Here is a 15,455-nt window from a genome sequence, read left to right as displayed (position 1 = left end):
ATCAGTTAGAGACGAATCAACATGGGTCATAACACACGTGTCCACGAAAGCAATGCTAGGAATATTTCTGTATAGCTATCCTCAACTCAACTAGCAAAAATACTTTGTCTTCCTTATTATGCTTGTCTCTTTTCTTCAACAAAACTAGTGATAAAGGCAGAACAGGACCTGCCTGGAACTGAGGGAGGAAGGGGGGATAGGGTGGGGGAGGGGGGCAGGGGGGAGAAATGACCCAATTTCTGCATGTATGCACATGTGAATAAAAGAACAAAAAATAAATAAATAAATAAAAATTCTTTCAGGGACTAAAAAAATAAAATAAAAAAGGTGAATCCCAATGTAACCATGGACCTGGGTGATAACGATGATGCGTCCATGAAGGTTAATCAACTGTAACAAATGCACCTCTCTGTGGAGGGGTGGAGGGCATTCATAACAAGAGAAGATGTACCTACGGGAAGGGAAGGGGGGTACATGAAAGATATCTACACCTTCTCCTGAACTGTTTTATGGACCTAAAACTGCTATAAAAAATAAAGCCTACTGACAAATATATACAATAAATACACACACAAAAAAAATAAAGAAAAAACCCATCACAAAAAAGGGTTGGTGGAGTGGCTCAAGGTGTAAGCCTTGAGTTCAAACCCCAGTATGGAAGAAAAAAAAAAAAAAGAACCGTGGGCTCTAGGGTTAGTCTATTTTGGCTCAAATCCTAGTCCTACCATGACCTTGGACAAATCACCCTGTTCTAAACCTATTTCTGGGAAAATGGGAATAAACAAAATTGGAATAATAATGATGCCTCTCTGTGGCATTGGGAAAATTAAACGAGATTAAGCACAGAAAATAGTCACCCGTTCATTGCCTGGGTCTCAAAAAACCCCCAGTAAACATCAGCAGCTTAAATATTATGATTTCAGCTCCTCTGTTTTCCACCTTTCTTTTTCCTACCTATCTCTGAAGATCAAGGTTTTACACAGCCCAATAGTACTCTTCTGGATGTCTATTTTTCACTCCCTTGCTATTAACCATAAATTGACCTATATAATTATTATTACTATTATTAATTATTATTATTTTGTGGTATTGGGGTATGAACTCAGGGCCTCAAGCTTGCTAGGGACTTTACCACTTGAGCCACTCTACCAGCCCTGACCTCTATTTTAATAAAAATTATATCATTCATAATCTTTGCCATATGCAGGAGCTCCAGAGGAATTTTACTCATTTTTATCTTTATCACAACCTCTGAAGTAGGTAATGAAACTAAGGCACAGAAAGGCTAAACTACCTACTGAAGGTCATACAGCTAACAAGTGGGGGAACCTAGCAAGTCTATTTTAGGTCTCTTTGGGAAAACTGCAGCCTTCTCAAATCAAGAATGTGTCTTCAGGGGGTGGGGGCGGGGGGGAGAAATGACCCAAGCCTTTTTTTTTTTTTTTTTTTTTTCTTCTTTTGAACAACTTTGGAAATGGATTTGACAGTACATAATCAGTTCTACTAACCAAAGCTTTATTTGAAAATTTATTTTGTACAAATTGAATTATATAATGCTTGAAATACTTTAAGTCACTTTATAAGCAAAATGCATAGCACTTGTTTATACTGTAAAGTATATGTAAAATGCTTTTATTAATTTGAGAATAAACATAGTTACTAAAAAAAAAAAAAAAAAAGAATGTGTCTTCTCTAAGTCGCCCACAAGTCCAAACAGACACTTCCACAGACTAACACACAACAAATATTTGATGACCTGGCATTCCCAATGCTGCATGACCATTTGCATCATGACCCAAGCCCTCTCTGTGTGCATATATTCTGCTCCTTCACCATCCATTTTCAACATCTTTAAATTTCTTGTATCCATGCCATAGGAAAGATAATGACACTGATTAGAATTTCTGTATGACTCACAGTACACTATGGGATTTGGTTCATGCCTTAACCTTTGGAAGAATCTATCCAGGAGTCATAATTTCAACTCTACTATTACTAACTACAAATCATTACTTCTCATATTAAGAAGTAAATGCAGAAACCACAAAGCTAAGACTTTGTTTCAATTTTATCAATAGCTCTTTCAAAGTATTTTACACTGGTACTTCTATTTGACCTACCTCCATTCTCTCTTCACCCCAAATACAAACACCACAAATACTTTCATGCCTACCAGGGCAATAGATCAAGTTAGGGAAATTTTTTAAGAATTCTGTTTCTTCAAGGTCCTTCCACTTGTATCACTTTCTCCTACCTCACAACATTCAATCATCATTCATTTCTTTGAAGGCACTGACACCTCTTTCACACTCGTTTCCACATATAGTCTTCTGCTTGGAACTTGCTTCCTTCCCTGTACTTTATAGCTAACCCCTCAATTTTAAGTGCCATTTTCTCAGCAACTCTTTGCATACCCCCAATCTAAATGGATGCCCCTTTTAGAGTCTCTACAGCACTCTTTATTTTTCCTTTAGGGCACTTATCACAGTCTGTGATCATATTTGTTTTTGTGACTATTTGATTAACTGCTTATATTTATCTCCTCCAGGAATATAATCTTGTGGGGTCTGGGACCACATCATAAAGACAGACATTCTGACTTCCACACATTCCATGTTCTTGGTGGTGCTCTGGAGAGCACCAAGAGTTCACTGGCTTCTGTCCACAGACAAACTGCTCCTGGAGACTCTGCATATCCAGAGGGCCTTGGTGGCAGTGCTGCAGTGAGCCCCACTGTATCACTTCCCACTCTGCTGGCCCAACAACAGCAGATGTGCCTGGCCACTGTTTCTCTACGTGGATTTTAAACACTTCACAATCCACTGAAAAGGGTAATGGTTTTAGAAACCCTGCTTCAAAACTATACAGGTAAACCTGCTGAATGAATGGATGACTCTGACTTTTTCACTATATACTTTCTAACAGATAGGCCAAAGGGCTCACAGTTCATGTTTTTTTCTTTATGTACACAGAAGCCAAAAACGCACAGGACCAACCTAGTAACCTAAGGAACAGTACAATCAGCAAAAGGTAGCATTATTAGGAAGGCATTAAACGGTTTGAGGTGAACAACTTAGATGTTCCAACATTATAAATGATGGATAAGAATTCTCAAAGTTACTTTAGTCTCGGAATAATACCAAATTTCTTTAGGTTCTCCCAAAATAGGTCAACCTTCAGACTTTAGCTGAGAGCAAAACACAACAGGGTCCAATTGTCTAATAATTATTTCTCCTCTCTGACCTCAATCACCAAAAAGACAATCTGCTCTCAGAGGACACAAGCTTGAAAACCAGAATCAGGAATACTTTCTATTTGGCCTCTCACAGGTCCATCTCAACACTTAATCTCAGCTAGGAAATTAGGGCACCAGCACTAATGCCCTACAGTTAGTCTTATGTTATTATGCTGTTATAGTGGAGTATTTCCAAAAGCCATGAGGTTGTTGTAGGGTTGTTAAACTCTGTAGTACTCAGACCAATCCTAACATTTCTCTTCAATACCCAGTAATAAACTTAAGATGTTATAAATGTAACATATATACAGAGAAGGTAGGCAAGAATGGTGACCCAGAAACCATTGGATATAAAGTGTGACTCAAAGAAGCAAAAATATTTACTTTGGAAAAAAACTGAAAGTACTAAGGGATAAATGTCACAATGATGACTTAGTCTGTAATGCTTTATAAAACTCCACTGGACCAACAAAGTTTGCAGGCATTCGTTTCACATGACAGAGAAAAGTACTTAGATGGGTGTGGTGGCCCACATGTGCCTGCAATCCCAGCACTTGGGAGGCTGAGACCCAACGATCTCAAGGCCAACCTGCACTACATTCATAGTGAATTTCCAGATCAGCCTTGGCTACTTAGTGAGACCACGTCTCAAAAAAACCCACCCCCCCAAAAAACAAACAAATAAATAAGAAAGGAAGGGAGGAAGGGAGGGAAAAGAAAATCAACAAGGACGCATAGACTTCCTCTGAAACTGCCTATCTTCTCAACTGGATGCTTCAGAAGCTGAGTAATTTCATGGGATATTTCACAACAGGAGTCAACAAGTCTGTAAAGGAATCTGTGGGCCACATATAACCCTTTAAAAATATTAAAACTATCCTTAGCTCAAGCCCATGCCAAAATGGGTCATTTTCTGGCTCTGAAGGAATGCTATCTAATAGAACTGAGTCACATATGCAATTTAAAATAGTACCTATATTTTAAAAGAAACAGGTATGGTTAATTATATTTTATTTGATCTAATATAAACAAAACTGCTAATGAAATCTTCTACATTAACAACAAAACCCAAATCTTTGAAATCACTATACATTTTACACTTAACACCATATGTGGATTTAAACTAGTTACAGTTCAAGTGCTCAATTAGCTACAGGTGGCTCCCAAGAAACTTGAACATTCAGTTGAGACACGTAACAGGTTAATTCTAGCAATTTAAACTAACAAGGGGAAAATAGACTAACCAGTAAACAGTACTGCCACCAACGGCCAGCTACTTGGGAAAGATACACCTAGGTTACTTTGTGCCTTACTCCAATATAAATTCCAGACCAAAACAAGATGTCAATGTATAAAGAAAAATAATAAAAGCAACAGAAAAAAACGTGTAAAGCTTTTTTTTTTTCCTCTTGCAGTGGAAAAACCATTTAAAGCATGTAACAAATCTCAGAAAGCATAAAGAAAAAGACCAGTAAATTTACTTACATAAAAATTAGTGGTGGCACTGCAAAAAAAACATTAAACAGGGTAGAAAAGTAAGTAACAAATGGGAGGGAATATTTCCAATGTAGGTCAAAGTGCTCTTAAAACCTTAGTAATAAAAAGAAGCCTTTGCAAAAAAGACAAATACCCCAAAATAAATTGGACAAAGTAATATTTAACAAGATAAGAAAATCAATTGACCATAAGGGAAAATAAATGAAAAAGTGTTATTTTAACCATCAAATTGGTAAAAATTAAAAAGGAGTAATTTCCCTAGGCCATCAATAAACCTGTGTTTTGCAAACTGAGTACTACTAACAGAAACATAAATGTGTATGAATCCTCTTAGGAGCAGCTTGGCAATCTATATAAATAATCTCACTTCTAAGAAATTCACCCTGAAAGGTAATTACAAAAAGGCAGGAGGTGAGGGTGTAGTTTAGTGGCAGAACACTTGCCTTGATGTGCATAGGGCCTTGAGTTCAATCACAAGCACTTGGGGGAAAAAAGGGATCAAAAGATAAACAAGGATATTCACTGAAGCATGATTTATGAGAGAAAGCAACTTAAATACCATCAACAGGACTGATTAAATAAACTAAATTCATTAAGGGTAGCACAGATTTGTTATAGAAAGATGTTAACATTTCAGGGAAGTACAGGTTATAAAATAGCATGTATAATGTAATCCGCTTATATAAAATCTTAAATTTCACATAAATGTGTGTATTCACAAAGAGGATATTTAGCAAAATGTACACAGTGATCATCTCTCCCAGAGATAGATTTGGTATCATTTTCTTTGGACATGAGTATATACATGTCTATCTTCCTTTTTGTTTTCACAATGATTATCTGACCCCTTTTATGCCAGAGTTTCTTTTTTTTTTTTGCAGTACTAGGATTTGAACACAGGGCCTTACACTTGCTAGGCAAGTGCTCTACCATGAGCCATGCTCCCATCCCTGCCAAAATAATTTTTATAATCTTCTCAGCATGGTGATTTTTTTTGCAATTATTCCTTAGAAATAACTTTTATATATATCATTTTATAGAATGTATTATATGTCCCATGAGTGGTAAATGTATTCACTCACTCAAAAAAAACTGATACATCAAATACTGATTATCATTAAAAACATCTTTTACACTCATATTTATATAGTATAAGTATATATGCCACGAGGTCGTAAACACATTCTTTTACTGAAATAATCAGCATGATGGTTTTTATATTTTTGGATTAATATAAAATTAATTTTCTAATGTAAAAATTTTCTGAGCCGGGCATGGTAGTACAGATCTATAATCCCAACCAGTGGAAGGTGAGGCAGGAGGATCACAAATTAAGAGGCCAACCTTTAGATCAAAAAGAATTAACCTAGAAGGTAACACCCACGCACAGGAAATCAATGTGAGTCAATGCCCTGTATAGCTATCCTTATCTCAACCAGCAAAAACCCTTGTTCCTTCCTATTATTGCTTATACTCTCTCTACAACAAAATTAGAAATAAGGGCAAAATAGTTTCTGCTGGGTATTGGGGGGTGGGCAGAGGGAGGGGGTGGAGTGGGTGGTAAGGGAGGGGGTGGGGGCAGGGGGGAGAAATGAACCAAGCCTTGTATGCACATATGAATAATAAAAGAAAAATGAAAAAAAAAAAAAGAGGCCAACCTTGTATCTTACATAGCAAAACTATCTCAAAAAATGTTTTTTTCTAAGAGAATTAACAAAAGAATGTTCAGAGCAAACAAACAGCCCTCTACTTGGTAAGCAACTTTTTTCCCTGGTTATAGAATAGGGAGAAGTATAAGTAACAAAGAAACCTAACAAACCAGATATAAAAGGAAAACACTAGCTCTCCTCAGGTTAAACTTTAATTCTGTACAAGGCACTGGAAGGACAAATATTTTGACTTCCTCTTCTTATGGGGAGTATTGCTATAAAATAATACATCAAAAAATCATCCAGGTATCCCTGAAATCTAGTACATAATATAAACACAGAACAAAATGCTCTTAAATCCTAAACACTCTTCTGTGTAAACCTAGGAACACACCCAGATTGAGTGCCAGAGCAAAGTTCCCTGGACTCTGCAGAGATGAGGAACTATGAACAGACAAATAGTATCTTTTCATCCTCTCATAAATTATCTAAAGGCCTTTCCAAAAGTAAGAGAAAGATCATGTGAAAAAGCTTTTGCTTGAGTACCCTCTACTCCAAATAGGCTAAGTCACTTGACAGACAGATGTGGATAAAGACAATTTCACTAGATTTGCCAAGTCTGGGGCTTGTAAGATTTATAAAACCACAGGGCTAGGAAACACAAATAACATTGAAACAATCTTTGCCACTGTTGACATTCCTCAAAACCCTAAACCATTTCTGTCAAAAGACAAAAAGTTAATAAAAGGCATATACGTAACAGATTCACAGCATCACAGAGTCAGTGAAATGGGACCATGAACCAATCAGTGTGCCTGGAGGAAGAGCCTCATAATATCCAAATGGCCATCAGTGTTTAAATGTTTTCCTACTGAAGGAAAAAAGGCAACAGCTATTTCAGGAACTACAGACTGCCTTACACTGAACATCTTCACCAGCAGGCATGAGACGTTTTAAGTCATTACCTTTAGGAGGAAAGTACGACTTGCTTTCTGCCTTGTGAGGCCAGTCGACCACGAGAGGTCCAAACCTGCGAAAGCTGGCAGTGATCTCATCTATAGAACAGAAGGAACGATGGCAAAAGGGAAAAAACTGCAGTCAGAAGAGCACAAAACATGTCTTTTTATTTAAAAATTGGTTTTAGGGATATTTTCTAAAGTGCTTTTACAGAAGTTAAATGGACAAAGTGAAATACCATTGCATGGGTGTGCATTTGGTTATTCACTTTTAACCAGGGCAAAGCGTGCTTGTAACTATAATTCGTTTCCTTAAACTTGACATAAAGAATTTGTAAGAAAAATCTGGTATTAGCTAAGATCAACTCTGTGAAATAAAAAGGAGAATAAAAATAGGAATGTTTTCTGTTTTTAGAAAAAAGGCAAAGGTACTGAAAGTATTTGAAATACAGTTTCATTTATATGGAATCGCTAGATTATTATATGACTCTTGATGAGAAGTGAGGCAATAGAAGGTAACTATCTGACAATAAGAAAATGTTCAAAACCCAATGGTCTCTGTCTCTCGTATTTATACAACACACTTTGTGAGGTATAAAATGTATCAAAAATTGTAAGGACTGGGAATGGTGGCTCACATCTGTAATCCCAAGTACTGGGGAGACAGAAATAGGATTATGGCTTGAGACCAGCCCATGCAAAAAGTTCACAAGTTCCTCGGATCACTGTCCAAGTTGGCCCCAGTAAAAATGCAAGACCCTATTAAAAAAATAACTAAACCCAGGTGCCAGCGGCTCACGCTTGTAATCCCAGCTACTCAGGAGGCAGGGATCAGGAGGATTGTGGTTAGAAGCCAGCCTGGGCAAATAGTTCAAGAGACCCTCTCTCAAAAATACCCATCACAAAAAGGGTTGGCAGGTGGCTCAAGGAGAAGGCTCTAAGTTCAAGCCCAGATAAATAAATAGATCATAAAAGGTCTGGGGGTATTGCGTACAACTTTAACGTAGTAAGTCTAAGATAAAACTATTTTTAGAGATTTTTCTCCTCTCATCATGAAAAGATGGCAAAACGAGTCTGTTTTTAATATTTCCATAGCAGATCCAAACCTATTGGAATTAGAGTTGTTTTTTTCCTTTAAGTTGACTTTGTCATAATTTCATTTCATTCATACATTCAACAAACATTTATTGCCAACCTATGATGTGCTAAAATCAATACTTTAACTGGCTTTAGGCATACATGAAAACTCACTTTTCTTTTGGACTGGTAATATCTCAAAAACACTATTAAGAAAAATTCTAGTTTGTGTTCATTCTTTTAAAGGTTAAGAGGAAGAATGTGTTCTTCCTAAATAGATGTGTGTATTAAACCCTGAGGGTGCAGTGGGCACGTACAAAGGCTCTGTGGTCAGGCTGACTGAGTTTTAACTGCCTGTATAGATTCTCTGTGTACAAAACAGAGATGGTAGGATGTACCTCATAAAACAGTTATTAGGATTAAATGAGATAATGCACTATGAAGTACTCAGCATAATATTAGTCTTACAGTAAGAGTTTCAAAAGCATTAGCTCTCATTATTTTAAAATATACCAAAATGAGAAGCTTCTAGGAGACTAGTGCATTGCCAAACAGGAACAATAAGCCTGAAGTACGTGATTTATCACTTTCTCAATATTCAGATATTCTCCCCCACACACATTAAGATAGAGCTGACTTGGACAACAAGCACAAACCCTGCTTTTGTAAAGTCATTAATGAAATCATAGTACCTTCATCGATGTCAGGAGGAAGACCTCCAACAAACACCTTTCTAGAGTAGCGTTCTACTCGTTCCCCATTTTGACAGCGAGTGGGAGAACTTAGGCCAGATGACAAAGCCTGATCACCATGGCTATCGTCCAAGAAGGCGTCTTCAAATGGAAAGAGAGAAGATCGACCTGAAATAAATACAGGAGTTTCTATAATTAGAATGACTTTCCTGCACAATTAATGTTGTATTAGAATCTCACAGTACAGAGTGAAGTATACAAAAATATGTCCTTTGCTGGGGCTTTTCCAACAGAATCCACAACTAAAGATGACCAGAGCTAGACAAGTTTACACCATAATTTCTGTGCAGAGATATATATATAGCACTGAGAAAACTGGATTGATATCTAAGGAAGAAGCCACAAAATTATAGCTGTTTCTGTGCTAAAAAGTCACCACACTTTAGCATACAGGCTCTAACACAGGTGCTCAGAGTATATTCAGTTATTTTTCATTTCTTCAGGCATTTCTTAAAATATGTAGAAAAAGTAAAATCTTATTCAAAGAAATCTTATGTGCTTTTTTTTTTCCCAATACTGACTTTATTATTTATTTTGGGGGGGACACTGTACTGGGGTTTGAATTCAGGGCCTCATGCTTGCTAAGCAGTTGCTGTACCACTTCAGTCACTTCATCAGTCCTCTTATCTGTTCTTGTTGGTGACCTCAGAGGTTCAGTTCTGAAGACTAGCCCTGAAAGCCAAGGGAGTGTTAAACTGATGGCCGAGTTTAATAACCTCTAACAGGTACAGGACTAAAGATCAAGTTTCCCCTGTCATCCTAAGCTTCTCCAATTTGAAAATAAATACGGGTGACAATAGGAGGAAAAGCAAGTAAATGAAAACAAATTAATTAACTTGTGGAGTATAGATGTAGATATGGTTATGACATCTTAACCCTTTAATCTAGGCTGCATTTTACATTGTTCAAAAATACATGAAAAGAACTACCATATTAATTTATTGTTAGTTCTATAGCTAAAGAAAATTTATCACGCAAAGGCACCCATCCACTCCACAAAACTACCAGAACAATAACTGAGTTAGTCTGTTAATAAATATAACACAATAATGTGTGGAATCAAGACCATAAAAAAAAACAAAAACAAAAAACTGACATGAGTGTAAAATGGAATGTTTGGAGGTGGGAACCAGTAGAAGGGAGATAGCAAAAGGACAGGGTTAAGTGGGGATGAAAAGGATCAAAATACCTTACATGCATATATGAAAATAGAATAATGAAACCTGTTAAAATTGTCTCTAAAGGAGGGGTATGGGATAAAGAGTAATAGAGGAGGTGAATATAATCAAAGTCCATTATATGCATGCAGAGAAATATTATAATGAAATGTCTATACACTAATTTAAAAAAGAAAGGAAGAGTATATATATATATATATATATATATATATATATATATATATACACACACACACACACACACACATACCACACACCCGTATACACTTATAAGCACATATTATAGTGAATTCCTGTTATTAGCAGAAGCTGTGCTCCACAGTCATTGTGAGCACTGACTTACTGACCACTGAGCTGTTGCTTCCAGAGTTAATGCAGGGTTACATTTCTGTGAAACTCTGGTCACATTTTTACAGTATCACTGAAAGATCAATACTATTTAAATATACCATATTTATTTTTTATTCATTAATACTCAATGTTATACATCTTACATATAACACTGTACATCTTTTTTTTCTGGGGGCAGGGTAGGATGGTACTGGAGTTTAAACTCAGGGCCTAGTGCTTGCTAGACAGACCCTTTACCACTTGAGTCACTCATCTAGCCCTTTTTGCTTTAGTTATTTTTCTTAATAGGATTTCTCATGTTTTTGCCCAGGCTCGCCTAAACCACTATCCTCCTATTTACACCTCTTCTAGCTGGGACTAGAAGCATACATTACCCATGCCTGGCTTGTTGGGTGAGAGGGGTACAGCTAACATTTTTGTCCAGGGTGGCCTTGAACTAGGATCCTTCAGATCTCCACTTCTCTAGAAGTATATAACAACAATTTAAGGTATTTAAAGCCATTGAAGGGCTGGGCATGTAGTGTACACTGTAATCAAAGCTATTTAGAAGGCACAGGTGAGAGGATCACAGAGACCAGTGCAGGCAAAAAGTTAGTGAGATCTTATCTCAATAAATAAGCTGGGTTTGGTGGTGTGCATCTGTAATCCCAGCTACACTAGAGGCATAGGTAGGAGGATAATGGCTCAAAGCTGGCTGCTGGCAAAAATGTGAGGCCCTATTCAAACATTAACTAAAGCAAAAAGGGGTTGGGGACATTATTCAAGTAGGAGAGCACATGTATCACAAGCATGAGGCTCTGAGTTCAAACCCAGCACCACCAAAAAAACCAAAGAACCCCACCTTATTTAATATGTTGTTAATTCATTAACATTGAATTTCTGGCCCACAGTACTACATAGCCACACAACCTCCCATGAGGAACACTATATCCTCCTTGTGCTTAGGAACTATGAACAGCTCTCCAGCACTATAGTTAGGGTTCATTTTAACTCTGAAATCCCTAACAAACAGAACAAAAATGCAAAAAAAAAAAAAAAAAGATACTAAATAGACCATGACAAGGACTCTTGCTGAAAGCTGAAGTGGAGGCAGACTATACCCTTATTAAATATGAACTGAGAAACGTTCATATTTTGTCACTTTTTGCACATGTCCGTGACTAACCATGAACGTGGCATGGAGAATTGATTAATTGATTTGAGGGTTATAAATAAATTTAAGCAAGTAGGTGAATTCATAAATACAGAATCTGCCAAAAATGAGAATTACCTGAATATTTAGTGATATGTGTTAAAAATATAGACAAACCCAAAATAATACAGTAAGTCAAGAATGATGTTCTTCAAAGTTTCAAAGTACCTCATTCTAATTCCTATTTGATGAAATTTAATTCCCTTCAATACTTTATATATTTAGATTTTAATAAAAAATACCATATTTTTTATTTAAAAACAAAAACCCTCACCCCAAAATAATGCCATTTAGCACTACAAAATAAAATCTAAGTTTAAAACAGGCTGGTTGGGTTGGCTCACACCTGCAATCTCAGTTACTCAAGAGGTAGGAGGATTGCAGCTTGTGGCCAGCCCAGTGAAAAAAGTAAAATCCTATCTCAATCAATAAGCTGTGCTAGGAGGCCATAGATAGAAGGCCCACTGCTTGAGGCCAGCCCAGGCAAAAACACGACACTGGGGGTATGGTTCAAGTGGCAAAGGACCCATCTAGCAAGCACCAGGCCCTGAGTTCATAAATAAATAAAATAAAAACCAAAAAAAATCCAAATTATTTTCTGCTTGAAACTGTGACTTTCCGATAAAACATTCCACTAGGGTTCCACTCTAAAAATAAACTATCATGAGCACTGTAAGTTTTGAGGAGAAAAAGAAAAGAAAAATTTCCCTCTCAAATAAATTCATGTATTCTTCAAAGAAAAAAAATATCTTCCCCATTTAGTCTATCTTGTCTTTATTTCCCTGAAACCTAGGTTTTATGCCACAATAGCCATCTCTTTCAAACAGAATATAAATAGACATTTCTGTCACACACATACAAAAACAGCTGCTAATACAACTTTATTTAATGAATAACTTGGTGGTACAGATATTATTTTCATGTCAGGAATTAAATTAGAGGACTGGTGGGGGGGTGAGAAAGAATCAAAGAATTTTTTTTTTCTTTTTTGGCAGCACTGGGGTTTGAACTCAGGGTCTCATGATTGCTAGGCAGGCACTCTACCACTTGAACCACACTCTACCAGTCCACAAAGAATTTTCTTTCAGCAATTTTCAGCTTAGCTACAAAAAAAAAAACAGAACAAATTTGACACCTTATGCCACCTATCATTTTGTAGTCTGGCAAGACTACAAAAATTAGTAGTATTGCAAGAACAAACAATAGGCAGTAAATTCTCATCCCTTGATGTTTGTTTTGATCACTGAGGGTAAAAGAAATAGGTCTGTAGCAACTCCAGGCAAAATGAGCTTCCTGAGCTTCCAGAGCCATTCTTCAACAGCAGGCAGTTCCACCTTTTACGTGTGGTCCATGCTCAGTGACTCTCACGCCTGCTCAGGGGCAGGTTCATGTCCAAATCAGCCTTTCCCACAGAATGCTCCTATTCCCACCCTCCTTCAGCACTGGTAACCTGAGATGCTCAGAAAACAAAAGCTGGGGGAGATAAAAGTGGGAAACTAAACAATTTAGGAAAATACTCTTCCCAGAGATTCCAATCCACATTAGAAAATATAAGCTGTTCTACAGTACAGAAACAGTAACTTATACCAACACTGCCCAGATTTAAGTGAAGGAAGTCTTTAGTACAAAATTCAGTGGAAAATGCTTAAAGAAGGAATCACGGTCTGATGAGGGAGATGAGCAAGTACACAAATAAATATAAAACAGCTAAATACTAAAAGAAGTCAGGTGACACAAGAGCACAATTTAGTGCTGTCCTAGAAATGGGGAGAAAGACCTATAGAATGATTTCATGGGAGGGCAGTTGTCAGCAGAATCATGGGCCGGTGAGAGTTCTGAGTACAGGAAAAGAATCCACAGAGAAAATACCTTCAAAACAGCTCTTGATCTTTCCCTCCAAATAAGTTCCTCTCCAGCATTCCCTAAAATCTCATTAATAAGGACTATTATCCCCACCCAATTCAATCAAGAAATCTAGGAGTCATCCTTGACGTCTCATTCATACTTCATCGTCAAATCCAATTCTCACTAAGTAATGCCAACTCAAGCTCCAAAATAATTACTTGACTTCCTCCCTATCTCCAGGCCTAACATGCTGGTCCAGACCACCATATCTCTCCCTGGACTCAGTCTGGGTACATGCATATAGCCTTTGCAGTCCTTCTCAACACAACAGTCAAAGCCACTGTTTCAAACATTAATCTGAATATGTAACCACACTACCCTCTTCAAAAGCTCTCAACAACCTTTCTTCTACATCAGTTGCTGCCTCATCCACTTGCTCACTAACCTCCAATCGCACAGGCTTCCCATGTATTTCCTGATTACACTGCCTTTGCCACAGGTGTTCCTTTCCTCTTACCCTTAAACAAACACTCCTTTCTCAAATCCCTAGTTTCCTAATTAACTCCTAATTCTTCAGGTTACAGCTGAAGTCACTTCCAAAGAAGGAACTTTCCCTGAGCTTTTAGATTACGTGCGGTATACTCTTTTAATCCAGGAGAGCAGCCGGTACTCCCTCCTAACATTTTCCCCAGTTACCACTTTACCATTATGTGAGTTTTTCCTGAGTATCTTTTCCCAGCCACATTAAATAGTAAGATACATTAGAATACGGACCAATTCAATCTTCCTCTCCATTGTATTCACTTGCCCTAATTAGAGTATATTAATGAAACTCAAAAATGTTAATTGTGAGGCAATATCCACAGAAGGAAAACAGTATTGCAAAGATAATGCCATTAGAAGCATATGCTCAAACACAATATGTGGGTTTGAGAATGCAAGAAAGGTGACCAGAGACATGTCCTAGAAAATGGAGACCTTTCCTACTGCTTCTACTTGCTCAAGCATTGCCTTCTATACTTTATATAACAAAAACAACAAGAAAATCCCACTTTCCCAATTCAGTATTTCATTCCAATAGTGGCTTTTTGTGAACTACACTCATTCCCTAGAGACTATGACACTCCCATCAACTCCATCTTCTGTCCAGACGATGCCAGGATGAACTTCTCTGAGGTACCTCTGACCATGTTATATCTGAAATCCTACAATAGCTCTTATCACCTCCACCAGCAATTTGAACCCAGGGAGAGATGCACTGGTTGAAGAAATCCATGACCATTCAGATGAGAGATGAGAAAGTCTAAACCAGAGCAGAGAAGGAGTAGAAGCAGATGTCCAAAACATTCTTGAACAAATAAAACCTCCTTTTTCATGGCTAACATAACCACAGCTTCTCCAGAGTATTTTGGCAAAGAAAATAAAAAGCAAGAGTTGTAAAACTATGGATAATTTTCAAAATCAGTTATGGATAGTTAAGACATTTCCCAAGGTTTTAAAACCAAACCTCTGTCCTAGTACTTAAGAATATATAGACCTTGGCAATAAAGATGCCCTTGGAAATGAAACTGCTAATTGTTAACATATAAATGATGTTTCTCTAACTATGAATAGGAACTAAGAATGTAAGGCCTCAGGAGCCCAGTCCCCAAATCTACTAATCTGAATCTGGAGAAAAAGCTTGAAAATCTGCACTTTTTGCAGATTTCCTCAGAGATTCCTA

At 37.2% G+C, this 15,455-nt stretch overlaps 1 protein-coding gene across 8 annotated transcripts in view; it reads right to left on the bottom strand.

Moving 5' to 3' along the window:
• The window catches only part of Cpeb3 (cytoplasmic polyadenylation element binding protein 3), a 179,367-nt gene that overhangs the window by 59,796 nt on the left and 104,116 nt on the right, over positions 1–15,455 (bottom strand). For all 8 annotated transcript variants that reach the window (XM_074078776.1, XM_074078773.1, XM_020157307.2 and 5 more), the window contains 2 exons: positions 9,107–9,274; positions 7,347–7,436 (listed from right to left, as the gene is read on the bottom strand). In XM_074078776.1, coding sequence (XP_073934877.1) covers positions 7,347–7,436; positions 9,107–9,274 — 258 coding nt within the window. The remainder of the gene's footprint in view (positions 1–7,346; positions 7,437–9,106; positions 9,275–15,455) is intronic.

Source organism: Castor canadensis, chromosome 7 (assembly GCF_047511655.1).
Source record: "Castor canadensis chromosome 7, mCasCan1.hap1v2, whole genome shotgun sequence".
Taxonomy (NCBI): Eukaryota; Metazoa; Chordata; class Mammalia; order Rodentia; family Castoridae; genus Castor; species Castor canadensis.
Note: the sequence above shows the minus strand (reverse complement) of the source record. Positions and strands in the feature narration are given on the sequence as shown.